At 35.7% G+C, this 12,496-nt stretch overlaps 1 protein-coding gene across 1 annotated transcript; it reads right to left on the bottom strand.

The window, feature by feature from the left end:
- Window positions 1–2,034: 2,034 nt before the first annotated feature.
- On the bottom strand, window positions 2,035–8,421 carry LOC122079729 (monodehydroascorbate reductase, chloroplastic/mitochondrial). Its single transcript, XM_042646430.1, has 17 exons — window positions 7,999–8,421; window positions 7,707–7,881; window positions 7,539–7,638; window positions 7,372–7,449; window positions 6,752–6,823; window positions 6,029–6,147; window positions 5,853–5,937; window positions 5,029–5,118; window positions 4,225–4,326; window positions 4,011–4,100; window positions 3,808–3,888; window positions 3,145–3,216; window positions 2,964–3,058; window positions 2,794–2,882; window positions 2,626–2,688; window positions 2,501–2,541; window positions 2,035–2,342 (listed from the first exon to the last, which is right to left on the bottom strand). Exons 1-17 carry the CDS (start codon window positions 8,006–8,008, stop codon window positions 2,217–2,219), a joined length of 1,488 nt encoding a protein of 495 aa, XP_042502364.1. The 5' UTR covers window positions 8,009–8,421; the 3' UTR covers window positions 2,035–2,216.
- Window positions 8,422–12,496: the final 4,075 nt, after the last annotated feature.

The raw sequence follows: 12,496 nt of genomic DNA, 5'->3' as shown, positions 1-12,496 counted from the left end.
GTTTTGTGTTTGTTGTGTTCTGTATATTAAGCTAACATAATTAAAATACCATTGTAATGCTTGCCACTGGATGCATAATGCTCTATCAGTATCCCATGATTGTCTAATCTAATTATACTATGCAAATTTTTTGGTGAATGGAAGGTTGGGGTACATGGTTTTGCTTGTAAGGCATCAGTTAACCTCTGGTCTAGTGTGTTTTTTAATTTTTTTGGGGCGAGGGAGGGGGTTGCAAAGGTGAGTAGGACTTACTTGAATCAGATCTTGCAGTCCTTGAATTGCATTCTATTGTTGCCATGGTTTAAGGTGGCTTAACAGCTTTTTATGGGCCGGAAGGTTGGGCAAACCTGCAAGAAAACCACCCAGACCTGTGGTAACTATGGCTTCTGTTCTTTTGTTGTTTGGGGGGGGGGGGGGGTGGTTCCGCAAAATTATCCTTTGCAGTGGGTGTGGCTGTGCGGTGAGAATCAAATGGCTGAGATGACCTTGGGCCGCATGCCCGGATGATTTAGGCCATTCAATGCTCATTGCACTGCCGCACTCACTGTAGAGGATTATCGCCCGAAGAAGGGTTTTTCCACCGGTTGATATAACTGCTCAGACTGGAGTATCAACCAGTACAGTCAAAGCCCAAAAATTTGTCTCACTGAAGTGGTGAGTGGTCACATACTTGCATATTTAGAACTCAGGATACTTGGCATTTCATTTCTCGATGCTGTTTGTATCCAGGTCAATTCCGCATTAAAAAAAAAATTATTCACTTCAATTAACTGCTAGCCAGGAGACTGTGCAATAGGTTTCATGGATGATGAAAGCCTATTGAAAGCTGGGACTCTGCTGAGTACTCGAGTGGAGTCTTGAGATTCAGTGCTTGTGGCTTTGGGCTTAAATGAGTGTCTTCTCTTGCGTCAAAAGCCACTCACATAGTCACATTAGGAGGTCTCAAGTTCGAGCTTTTTGTCCGTTATTTACTTTTCCTCCTTATCTATTCAAATATGTTAAAAAAAAAAATGTCTTCTCTTATGGTTGTTACAATTGCTTTTCAGAATTTGATGGTGGACGGAAAGACTTGCCCGACTGGGATGAACTTGATGATCACAAAGAGGGGTTTAGAAGCTCCCCTTTTGATATGAGGCACTTATATATTGTGGTGCGGTTCTCTGAGAGGAAAAGCTCCTACGCTGGATATGCACAGTGACTTCCTCGTGAGAGATATGGGAGATCAGCACGAGGGAGGGAGAGGATGCACTACAAAGGGCATGATATATGAGGTGATCATTGGTAGGTTAGTCCCAAGATTAATTACTAAGACGACAAGGCTGAAAGAAAAATTAAGAGAAGGGAGAAAGGTTATTAGATATGCGACACTCCCATGGTCTGTTCCTGTGCTCTGAGAATCTCCCTCTCTCCCCCAATTCACTTGCCAGTCCTTTGGGTTGGACAATCTCCATTCAAATGGGGTCCTATGGGGTTTAGATTTCAGGATTAAGGTTTAAATTCCAGTTACTCTAAATATATATATATATATATATATATTTATATATATTACAATGAGAAAATGATGACACATTGTGAGTGAAGTACCATAATGACACTTTCTTCTCCTTGACCATGTGGAACCCTTGCTGCATATGCATCATGAGGCACTCCCTCTTGTGTGCTCATTGGCTTAACGTATGAGATGCCAATATATGTGAGCAGCAGACTAGTCCTCATTAATTTTAAATTTAAGATATCAAGCACTCGGGAGGAAGAAATTGAAGAAAGCTAACTTCGATTTTTAAGGTTCTGGCACCAAAGAGGAAGAAAATAAAGAAATATATATGCTGAATTGTAATATTTGGACTTGGAATATTTTTTTTCCTGTTTCTTGAACCGTCAAGAGAAAGACCATGAATGGCCGTGGGTGTTGACAGGAAGCAATAAAATAATTTTTTTTCCCCTTCTTTTTATACAATCATGAAGTGGTTTCCCTTTTGTTGGGATAGCAGTATGAAAATGGAAGAAAAGCAATGGATGATTGGTAACGAAAGCTTGGATCAAAGTTAAAGAGCTAACTTGTTGATGATTTATCCAAAACTGTTAACAGATGAAATTTCCTCGAGATCGAACTCTTGAAGAAAGGAAAACTATGAAGCGGAAAGGCAAAGAAGAAAATAAGAAGTTCTCACTTTTGATCTAATAGTTTAACCACAGCTATGTCATTGTAAACTACACTAAGCTTCAAATTGTAGAGAGTTTTGAGCAATTTGCAGAGCCTCCTCAACAGAAGATGCACTTTGAAGCTTGGCTTTATCAACAAGTGGTTGGCTCGTTGCTAGTTTTGGGAGGAGTTGAAATTCCTGAAAAAATGGCATCATTGCACAATCCACATTCAATTTTGATTAGCCAAATGCATAAGCGTGAAATGCTGTCATCTAGTACTAATCCATTTTACAGCAGAATCCACTGTTTTGGTGTTATCATTAAAGCATTTTGGTAAAGAAATAATGAGGAATACCTCTGGAGTACCGCTTTCTAGAAGAACTCCTTTCAATTTACCTACAGAACAAGAAGAAAAATCACATTTCCACCTTGCAAAAGTTTATGATGGATAAAAGGAGATGATCACGAAAGATTACTTACCAGAGTCTAACCAGAAAGTAACAATCTTTGGATCAAAATTTCCGATTTCAATTGTCTCACCAACTGCTCCACAGGGCAAAACAAAGAGTGAGATTCAGGATGAAAATATAGCATAACCACAGACAATGACACTTGATATGAAGCCAGAATGCATATAGCATTTCTCACCATTGTCTCCATAGAACTGCCACCAAACTTTTCTTGTACTGCCTTCGTACTCAAAAACTCTTGAATAGAAGAACGGAAGATAATCATATCTGGATGTGATGCAAACAATCAAGAGGCAGTATTTAGCCAAAGCATAACTTTAAAATTGAACTGAGAGTGATTCTACATACAGGTGAGTTTTTCCACTTAATAATGTATTCACACAATGTTGTGCTGACTGACGAGCATGGCCAACATGTTCAACTCGAGCAATCCGATCATACATCTGTTCAAAATGAAGCAGATGTAACACATTGTTTTCAAGTTGGAGTTAAATTGAAGAGAGAAACAAAGAATTTCAGAGAAGAAAACCTTCAATGGGAATGCTGCAACATCTCCAATGGCAAAAACACCAGGTATACTTGTTCGGAATTGACCATCAACCTGAGAATATAATGCAGTAGATTTCAGCCATGTAAGTAAAATAGTATCCTTGACTTCCCAATAAATGAGTGCCAATTGGTAGGAAAGAAACTTGTTTCAACTTGATTTACGACAGAAACGAGCAGTACTATATCATGCTTAAATGATTTTACTCAATTCTGTAAAAAATACATAAGCAGATGGGGAGATGCGAATCCTTTCAGTTGCAATAAGTACTTAACAAATAATTTCAAAAATAAGGGCATAGGACTAAATCATTTCATTAATATCAACAATCGCATCAACGCATCTAATCATTACTTCTCGCAGTTTTGCATGTTCCAAGTTCATATGCTGCTGCAATGGTGATGGTTGACCATCAAGTAGCCTAAAGCCTATCAATTTATTTCCATTATATAACTGAATCACATTTATTCAGCAATGAACTATGGTTAAGATGGATTTGCAAGGTCTACTCATTATTACCTTTCAACTGGAGTATGAAGGCATAAGTGAAAGAGCAGCCAAACTCTCTGAAATTTTTTTTGGGACAGGTGAGTATATGCATGACACAGAAAGATAATATCAGGGCTTGTGAACCATTTTACTAACCTGTATGCCACCAACAGTGTTATTCAAGCCCAGAGATTCAAAGGCACTGACAGCCGGCTTTGCTCCAATCCCAACAATAACCTGCATTCAAAAAAGGCATAACGCCGTTTGTGGGAAAAATTTCAGCTCTTCTTGAAGTAACAAACCATCCAAACTATGCATCTGGTATTATAAAACAGGGCATAAGATGAAAAATCAAGTACCATGTCTGCTTCTATGCTAGACCCATTTTCAAGTTTGACAGCAGTCACACGTCCATCAGAGCTAGCTTCTAGATTTTTGATACTAGCACCCTAATAGATTAATGAACTGTACTCAAAATCCTTATATATTCAATGAATATAGGCAACTCCTTAAAAATAAATAAATATCAATGTTACTCATCAAATGAATCAAAATTAAAGTTAAAAACAATACCTTTAAGAATTTGATACCATTTTGTTGGTAGAGTTCTTCATATCTACGAGCAAGAGAAGGAGTAAACAATCTTGGCATTAACTGATTTTCTGGAAATATGACCTATTAAGAAGAAAACTATATGTTAAAATTATAAATCAATTGCATAACCAATAATCATCATAGGAACTTTTTTTTTTTTTTTTTTGGGGGGGGGGGGGAGTGCAAAATCATCCCGTTCTGTCTCTCTACATAACATTAACATTTTTCGATTAGGCGAGGACCTCCAGGGAAAAGTACCACCAATATCTCTCTCTCTCTCTCCCACTTGGCTATCATGAAGCAGGTGAGAACTCTCATAAATTCACTTGGGATTAACAAGAACCCACAACATTTTAAAAAATATATCTTTGTCAATAATGTGCCATCACAAAATTGGCAAAGTGAAAAAATTAACAAATGACTCCACTATCACCAACTCAGGAGCCATAATTAGCTCTAGAGTTAAGAAATTGAAGGAGGTTTGCAGGGAACTACAAGATACAGATCATTAAGAACTGCATGTCATGTGAGATACGAAAATGCATGGAAATGGTCGAAAGGGATCTAAGGAATAAAAAAGTGAAATAAATAATAGAAGATTGAAATATTAAAATTGTAAAATTGGCACTTATCATGGCATTGGTACAGAAAACTACAAATTTCCCAAAAACTGATGTGTGTTGATGTTGGTAAAGAAGTTTCAAAAAATTATATGATGGCAATTAATGTCACTGCACATTTGTGAACTTATCCGAAATGCACCAATGTGAATTGCAACCATACCGTTGTGTCAAGCTTCCAACCAGCAGCAGCAGCAGCTACCTCCATACCAATATAACCACCACCAACAATGACAACTTTCTGTGCTTTCCCCTAGAAGTAAATAGAAGTCCTTTTACAAATAGCATTAAAAGAGAAATTAAAAAAAAAAAATTACAAAAGAAGACTCCACACCAATAAGGAACAAGTTGAATAAGTACCTCCGAAGACTTACCTTGGGACATTCATTAATATAAAGAAAGACCAATTATTTATTTGTTTGAGTGAAATACTAGATGTACTTAAATTGAAGGTCGAGATTCCATGAGTACGCCTGATACAAACTCTAAGAGTGACTGTTGCTACAAATTTCCCCTTTCTTACATAGGGCTCCATGAGAGATTTTGAAAATCTCAAGATGCTTTTAAGGTAAATATTAGTTGAGGAGTACAAGGGCTTCCATGACATTGGAAACGATTCTAAAATTAATGGAATCCAAGAAAGGATCCTTCACAAGATGCAGTATGGAAAAGGCGTTTCTGGAAAATTAATTTTCTAATTTCTCACGTCAACCAAATTAGTGCAGTTGTCAACATCCAGAGTTCCAGACCCAGATTCAGTTCAACAAACACAGATAATTCTTCTATTCATCATTTGAACCATGCAATTTGGAAAACATGATGTCCCAACCATTTACCAAGCAATGTAAGTTATTTGACACAAATGAGCCCACATTTCCATAGCTGAAAACAGTTCTGTTTTATGTCTATATTATTAATGCAAGAAATTTTAAAATAGGTCATCATATAACACAGGTTCAGTAATATATACATCAAAAAGTAATTTACCAATGATTGTATTAGTGAATCAGCATCAGCAACATCACGGATGTAGTGAACTCCAGATAAGTTCCCTCCAATTTTCTCTGGAAATCTGGTAGCAAGGAGGATAACATACTAAATTTACCTGATCAATCTATTACACAAGTATATTTGATGATCAAGATCAGAGTAGTTAAGGGTACCTCACAGCTGTACATCCAGTAGCAATAATAAGGGATCCATACTTAAGAAGTTTTCCTGAGGATGTGGTCAGTGTCTGTTTTCCGATATCAACTGCTGTCACTGGATCCTCATGTAACATCTTCAAAAAGAATGAGACATACCGTTATGAACAGTATTTCATAGAATATCTGAGGAAAGTAAGACGAGAATAAAGTAGAATGAAAAACAGGAGATAACTGTCAAATAGACTACACTACTCATTAGCCCCTCCACCCCACCCCACCCCACCCCACCAGACCCCAAAAAAAAGTGGGTAAAAACTTCAAAAATTAAGATACATAAGTTATTCCTTTTGAACTTTCATAATCAGCGGAATCTACATGTACTGTACCAATTGTTGGCAGATGCTCCACACACTCATGGTATAATCAGGTCACATTATCTTTCACATTGCAGTTTTCAAGAATGGGAAGGTATGTTGGTCACAGACAATTAGTAGTGAAATTGCTGATCTGCTGATTTTCATGCCAATTCTAACAGCACAACAGGAAGATATTTCAAAAATTGATTTGTACATGGTTAATCAAATATTTGCAAGTTTATTAACAAATAATCCGTAATTAAATTTAGAAAATAAACTATTAATTAACTGTGGCTGGCACCGGAAAACTATTATTTAGCCAATTCTAAAGTAAATTTGTTCATATGAAACAAGATATGTTGTTCTGCAAAAGCAAACATACCTCTATGCCATTCTCTTTATACCAATCAGTAGTCTGCCTTTCCCCACCCGAGCCAACACAAGTATGGAAGCCCTAAAGTAACATAAAAGCAAAAAGTCTAAGGAAAAACGAAAGATCAACATAAACGGCTGAAGCAACAAGTAAATCATAAATTTCACGAGTTCCCTTTAATTCACAACAATAAAATCGATATGTGGTACTTCTTTAATTGATAAGAATTGGGTTCATGGTTTTCTTGTTAATGTACATTTGAAGGGCAAAAATTGAAAGGAGGAAATTAATTGCACAACTATTATCCACCAACAGGCCATTGAAAATCCAATCCAATCCTGCCTCCCCTCCCACCCCCACCAACCCCACAACCAAAAAAAAAAAGATGAAGGAAATTTAGTTGCATTAGTTCAAATGAAAACTAAACAGTTTCAATGGCCATGAAACAGTGTTGTAATTCCAAAACCAAAGCAAATTTCTTCAGTTACATGGGAAATTTCCGGATGAGATGTCTAATACTTAAAAAGAATCTTATCAACTCCCCCTAGTTTGATTAGATTACGAATCACAAAGTTGAAAAAAAAAAAAAAAAACATAGAAGATCGTTTCAGACTAAATAACAATCTTACAGGTAAACGAGCTGGCTTTTTATCCAGTGGGAACAGATAACCCTTAGTCAAAGCAGGGCGCTCATAAGGAACAACTGCCTGTATGAAACACCAGCAAAGGAAAACAAGTATCAAATTCCAAACTGATAAAATCTATCGGAAATAAGAGTAATTGGGAAACAAATCACCTCTTTACAGACAATACAGAGCCTCCCGTCGGCCATCCCTTGTTCGACGAAAGTCCGAGCAGCATAACCCGCGGCATTGCCACCACCAACGATTACATACCTGCAAAATTGATTAAGTCAGATCGCAAAACAAACACAAAACTCACAAGTCTATTCATGGCTGCTCACTCTCGATTTTCGTTGGCGAAAGAGGAGGAAGCAACGACGTAGCTCCTTCGGAAGTTACCGAAAGCGATGGAAGATGATCGAGGAATTCGATTGAGAGAAGCAGATTGAGGACACCACAGAGAGAGTCCGTGATTCAAGCTTAGAGAGTTTTTCATGGTAGTCATCAATCTTCGAACTGTAACTCAGTGAACAAACAAATTAGGAGCCAGAGAAGAAGAGAAAGAAGAAGAATTAAGAAGAAAATACGAAAAACACGATCGTTTTCTGCTGTTCTACTTCGATAAAATCGAACCTGAAGACATCGAATTCTGTATTTTTCTTTTCCTTTTTAAATTCCCCCTTTCTTTGAATCTTCGAGTATTTAAATGTGATCATTGACCATTAAAGCGACTGAAGAGTTAAAAAATGTTCTGTAGCTAGTAGCTACTAAGCTATCGCCAAATCATCAATGGCGAATAGAGAAAGATATAACGAATCGGCTACTCGGGTTCGCGATTTCTCTGCAACAATATGCCGATTGGAAGACAAAGAGAATGATAATTGACCGATCAAAACCGATACAATAGATCACATATCAATATTATATCAATATCAGTCGAGACAGATATCGATATCAATACCGATAACTAAATCTTTGGTCTTTCCTTTTCATTTTTTCTATCAAATTTTCTTACTCTCGCAACCTTCATATGTCACTCAACTAGTTGCTTGATCCACCTTTTTTTCAGTTGTGATCACTTACTTGTAAGTTTGTGATCAGGTGATGACTCATTAAAAATCATGGAAATATTTATGGAACTAAAAATGTCTGAAATATGATTTTAATTAAGGATGTAATAAAGCATAGTAAAAAGTATGAAATTGATTCACACTTGCTTAAGGTTTTATATATCAATAGTATTTAGATCCGAACTCAGATAATCTAGAGCATATACTATCATGTTTCAATGGATATCTAATTATTAATAAAAAAAAACTAAATAATTAATAAACTTGAGGTCTCTTGAGAATTCAAAGAGCCAAGATAAGCGACAAACATAAATTAAGAGCGAATCATATCTATTGGATGAAGGAAAGTCCTAATTCATAGGTGTTTCATGGAAGGGTTCAATAATGCATGGGAGATGAAACTAAGTTTTTTCCCCAAACACCATGTTGTAGAGGGGGACGAATCGGCTACTTGGGTTCATGATTTCTCTGCAACAATATGCCGATTGGAAGATGAAGAAAAATAGAAAATGCTGATCCAGGAACGAGTATTGTATCGGTATTAGCGCTAAAAGAGTTAAAAATAATTAATTAATTTTTATGAAAAATAAGAATAATATTGATTGATCAAAACCGATATAGTAGATCTCAGATCAATATTATATCAGTATCAGCTGAGGCAGATATCGATATTGGTATCAGTACCGATAACTAAATCCTTGGTCGTGCCTTTTCATTTTTCCCATAAAATTTTCTTACTCTCGCAACCTTCATATGTCACTCAACTAGTCACTTGATCCACCTTCTTTGAATTGTGATCTCCTACTTGTAAGGTTGTAACGATACGTTTCAGGTATGATCAGGTGATGACATGTGTTTAATCTCTTGTCATTAAAAGTCATGGAAATATTTATGAAAGTAAAAATGTCTTAACTATGATTTAAATTAAAGATGTAATTAAGGATAGTAAAAAATATGAAATTGATCCACACCTGTTTAAGGTCAAAGGGTATCTAGATCTGAATTAAGATAATCTAAAATATATTCTATCTGAATTCAGATAATCTAAAATATATTTTCTCATATTTTAATAGATATTTAATTACTAATAAAAAAATTAAGTAATTAATAAACTTGAGGTCTCTTGAGGATTCGAAGAGCCAAGACAACCGAGAGACATAAATTAAGAGCGAATCATATCTATTGGATGGAGGAAAGTCCTAATTCATAGAATAATGCATGGGAGATGAAACCAATTTTTTTCCCAAACACCATGTTGTACAGAGGAACTAACGAACTGATTCATGGCTCAGAAGCGTTGGATTGGAATCTTAATATATACAACTGTATCTATGTGTCCCACAAAGGTAACCTAGCAGTTGATTCCAATCTAACACATTTTGGCACAACAAGACAACGCTTGCTGTACTCCTCAGGATTGCTTCCAAAACTGGGAAAAAGTTGAGAAACCACCCTTGGGAAAGTTATCTAGCTTTCACATAAACAACTTACGTAAACAGCTAGCTTTCTAGAGGGGGTTCCTCTGCTGCATCAAATCTTGGATCAGGAAAAAGCATGAAGAGGGATTTTATATATAAAAATGCATATATGGATGCTGAATCAAACCAGTCTAAGAGTACAATATAGCCTAGATTAGACATGGATGGAAGAAAGAGAAATATCTTCTAATGGTGGAGAAGCTGTGGACAAAGGAAAGGGACCACCCATTTGGAAAATGGGAATCACTATTACTTGAATTCTATATATAACTATTACGACACAAAGAGGAAGGCAAAGGTTATATTATTAAGATTAGTAATGTCAAACCTGAAGTTGCTGCCTGGGCTAGCTGGTTTTGACCCTTTTATTTCCTCACCCATCTGTACCCAAAGTTAATCAAACATTTCATGCTTGCTTTCATTACATTCTTGGGTGTCAAAACCTAGCCCAAACTGATAAAACTGATTGAAACCGACCGATAAAATCCAAACTGAATCAAACCGATTCTTATTGGATTGGTCTTGGATTGTGGTATGTTGGGACCGGCTGAAAATCGGTCCAAACCAAACCAACTAATAACAAACCAAAACCAAACCAAATAAAACCGATAAAAAAATAAATGATTGTGAAGTTATAAATTGGTGAATTGACTATCCATTTTTTACAATATTAGTGAGAAAATTTTTTACTGTAAGGGGAATTGTTACAAATTATTAAATATTAGGTTATGAATAGAGAAATTGATTTGTAAATTATAATAATGCTTCCATTGATTTTCTTATTCACTATACAAAACTAGTTGGATAGTTAAATGAATGATTGGATAATAGAGTTCATAGAGTTCATTTTGTGATTCAATATTAGTTTTCTTCTTAGTAAGTTGTTATCATTAGTTTCAAAATTAGTTAACTTTCCCTTACAACGATAACCATGACTTTATAAAAGATTTAAAGTGTTTTTTTCGTCAAATCTCATCACTACAAGTTATGAATGTAAGATGTCATTATGGTTCAAGCCCAATAATAAACGGATCTAAACCGATATTAACACGATATTGAGAAACCAAAATAAACCGAAACCAAATCGAACCGAAACCGAAATCGAAACCGACCGAAAACCAAAAGTTCATTAACGGATTGGTTTTGGTCTCCCTCATTCTTAGACCGAAACCAATTCAATCCGACCGAAACCAAACTGAACCGACCAATTGACACCCTTAACATTCTTCATTTTTTGTCCCTCCCAAGTTCCAATCACACAAATATAGTAAACGACGATAATCACCATGCATTTAGATCCATTCTTCTATGAATATTGTTTCTCCACACTTCATACAAAAATCAGAAGTGTAACTTAAGGGTTCCCTTATGTCCTCCCTTCTTCATCGGTAATAAGGTTCCTTTACATTCCCTAAACTTTAAAAATTATTGAAATATAAAAATAAAGATAAATAGAAGGGTACCAATTATATTAAATTTATAAAAAAATATATATAAAATAAAAGAGAAAAATATTAGAGAAAAATATGTTATTTAAATAAAAGGATGGGATAAAGTAGTCAAGTGAAAGATTTGTTACTTTGTGCTTTTATATAATAGTATGATATAAATGATATTAAAATCTGGACCACGAACTCTATCACATGTAAAACTTGACCACGCACTCTATCCAATTTCCTTTCTTTTGTTAACATTGAAATCTTGATAAAAGACAAGCCTACCATTTATCTTAAAGATTAGGATCTTAAGCTCAACTAAAATGGCTTTTATCCTAACTTTATTTGATTATTTAAATTGTTGATGTAGAAGAATATTCTTCAGTAATTTGCATTACTTTTGCACCACTCTTTATTCTTGGTAGGGAAACATTTTAATTTTTAAAATTTTTTTTTTGGTAAAAGAACATTTTAATTCTAACCTTATATTTTTGAATTGGTACCTAAGTCCTATAAAAAAAAATTAAAAAGAATGGATACCTAGGGACTTGTGGAAGAGCTTCGCACAACCAAAAGAGAAAATCCAAAGTTATAAGAATTTATATATCTTCTTGGAGATCTGTATATAGGATGTTTGCTTGAGAACGGATCAGGTTCACGTACGAGAATAATCTTGCATGCTCCTGATCCATGGATTTAGAATCTATTAAATGAAGAAAGAGAAAGTGGATTCCAAATCTATGGGCCATACAAGAACAATCTCGTACGTGAACCTGATCTGCTCTCTCTTTGTGATACCCTACTTTCTAAAACCCAATCTAATTACCCCTATTGACTTGGTTGATCATATAGGGGTTGAATCGGAGCGAATTGACGCAAGTACCATATGGAACATGGTAGCAAGAGTGACCATGAACTCGGGTTGGCCTGACATGACCGAGCGGGTACCAAGTGCAATATGTGCACCCAATCTTTGCACTTGCATGCACTATGAGGCCATGTACAAGAAGTAAGGGTACATGCTAGTAATTTTGGGTGCATATGCATTTTAATTATAAGAATGAGTTTGTCCCCATTGAAGTCCAAGTGGAACATTAGCAATGGGCTGACTAGAATGGTATACCCACCTGAGATATACCCTCCTAAG

Source organism: Macadamia integrifolia, chromosome 5 (assembly GCF_013358625.1).
Source record: "Macadamia integrifolia cultivar HAES 741 chromosome 5, SCU_Mint_v3, whole genome shotgun sequence".
Classification (NCBI taxonomy): domain Eukaryota; kingdom Viridiplantae; phylum Streptophyta; class Magnoliopsida; order Proteales; family Proteaceae; genus Macadamia; species Macadamia integrifolia.
This window is presented reverse-complemented; position numbering and strand designations above follow the sequence as displayed.

What these genes read in the sequence shown, in the direction of transcription:
- LOC122079729 (XM_042646430.1), bottom strand. An exon ending in ATAAAGAGAATGGCATAGAG is followed by an intron (nt 6,148 to 6,751) that starts GTATGTTTGCTT and finishes TTCTTTTTGAAG; the next exon opens with ATGTTACATGAGGATCCAGT. An exon ending in CTAGCATAGAAGCAGACATG is followed by an intron (nt 3,889 to 4,010) that starts GTACTTGATTTT and finishes TTTTGAATGCAG; the next exon opens with GTTATTGTTGGGATTGGAGC.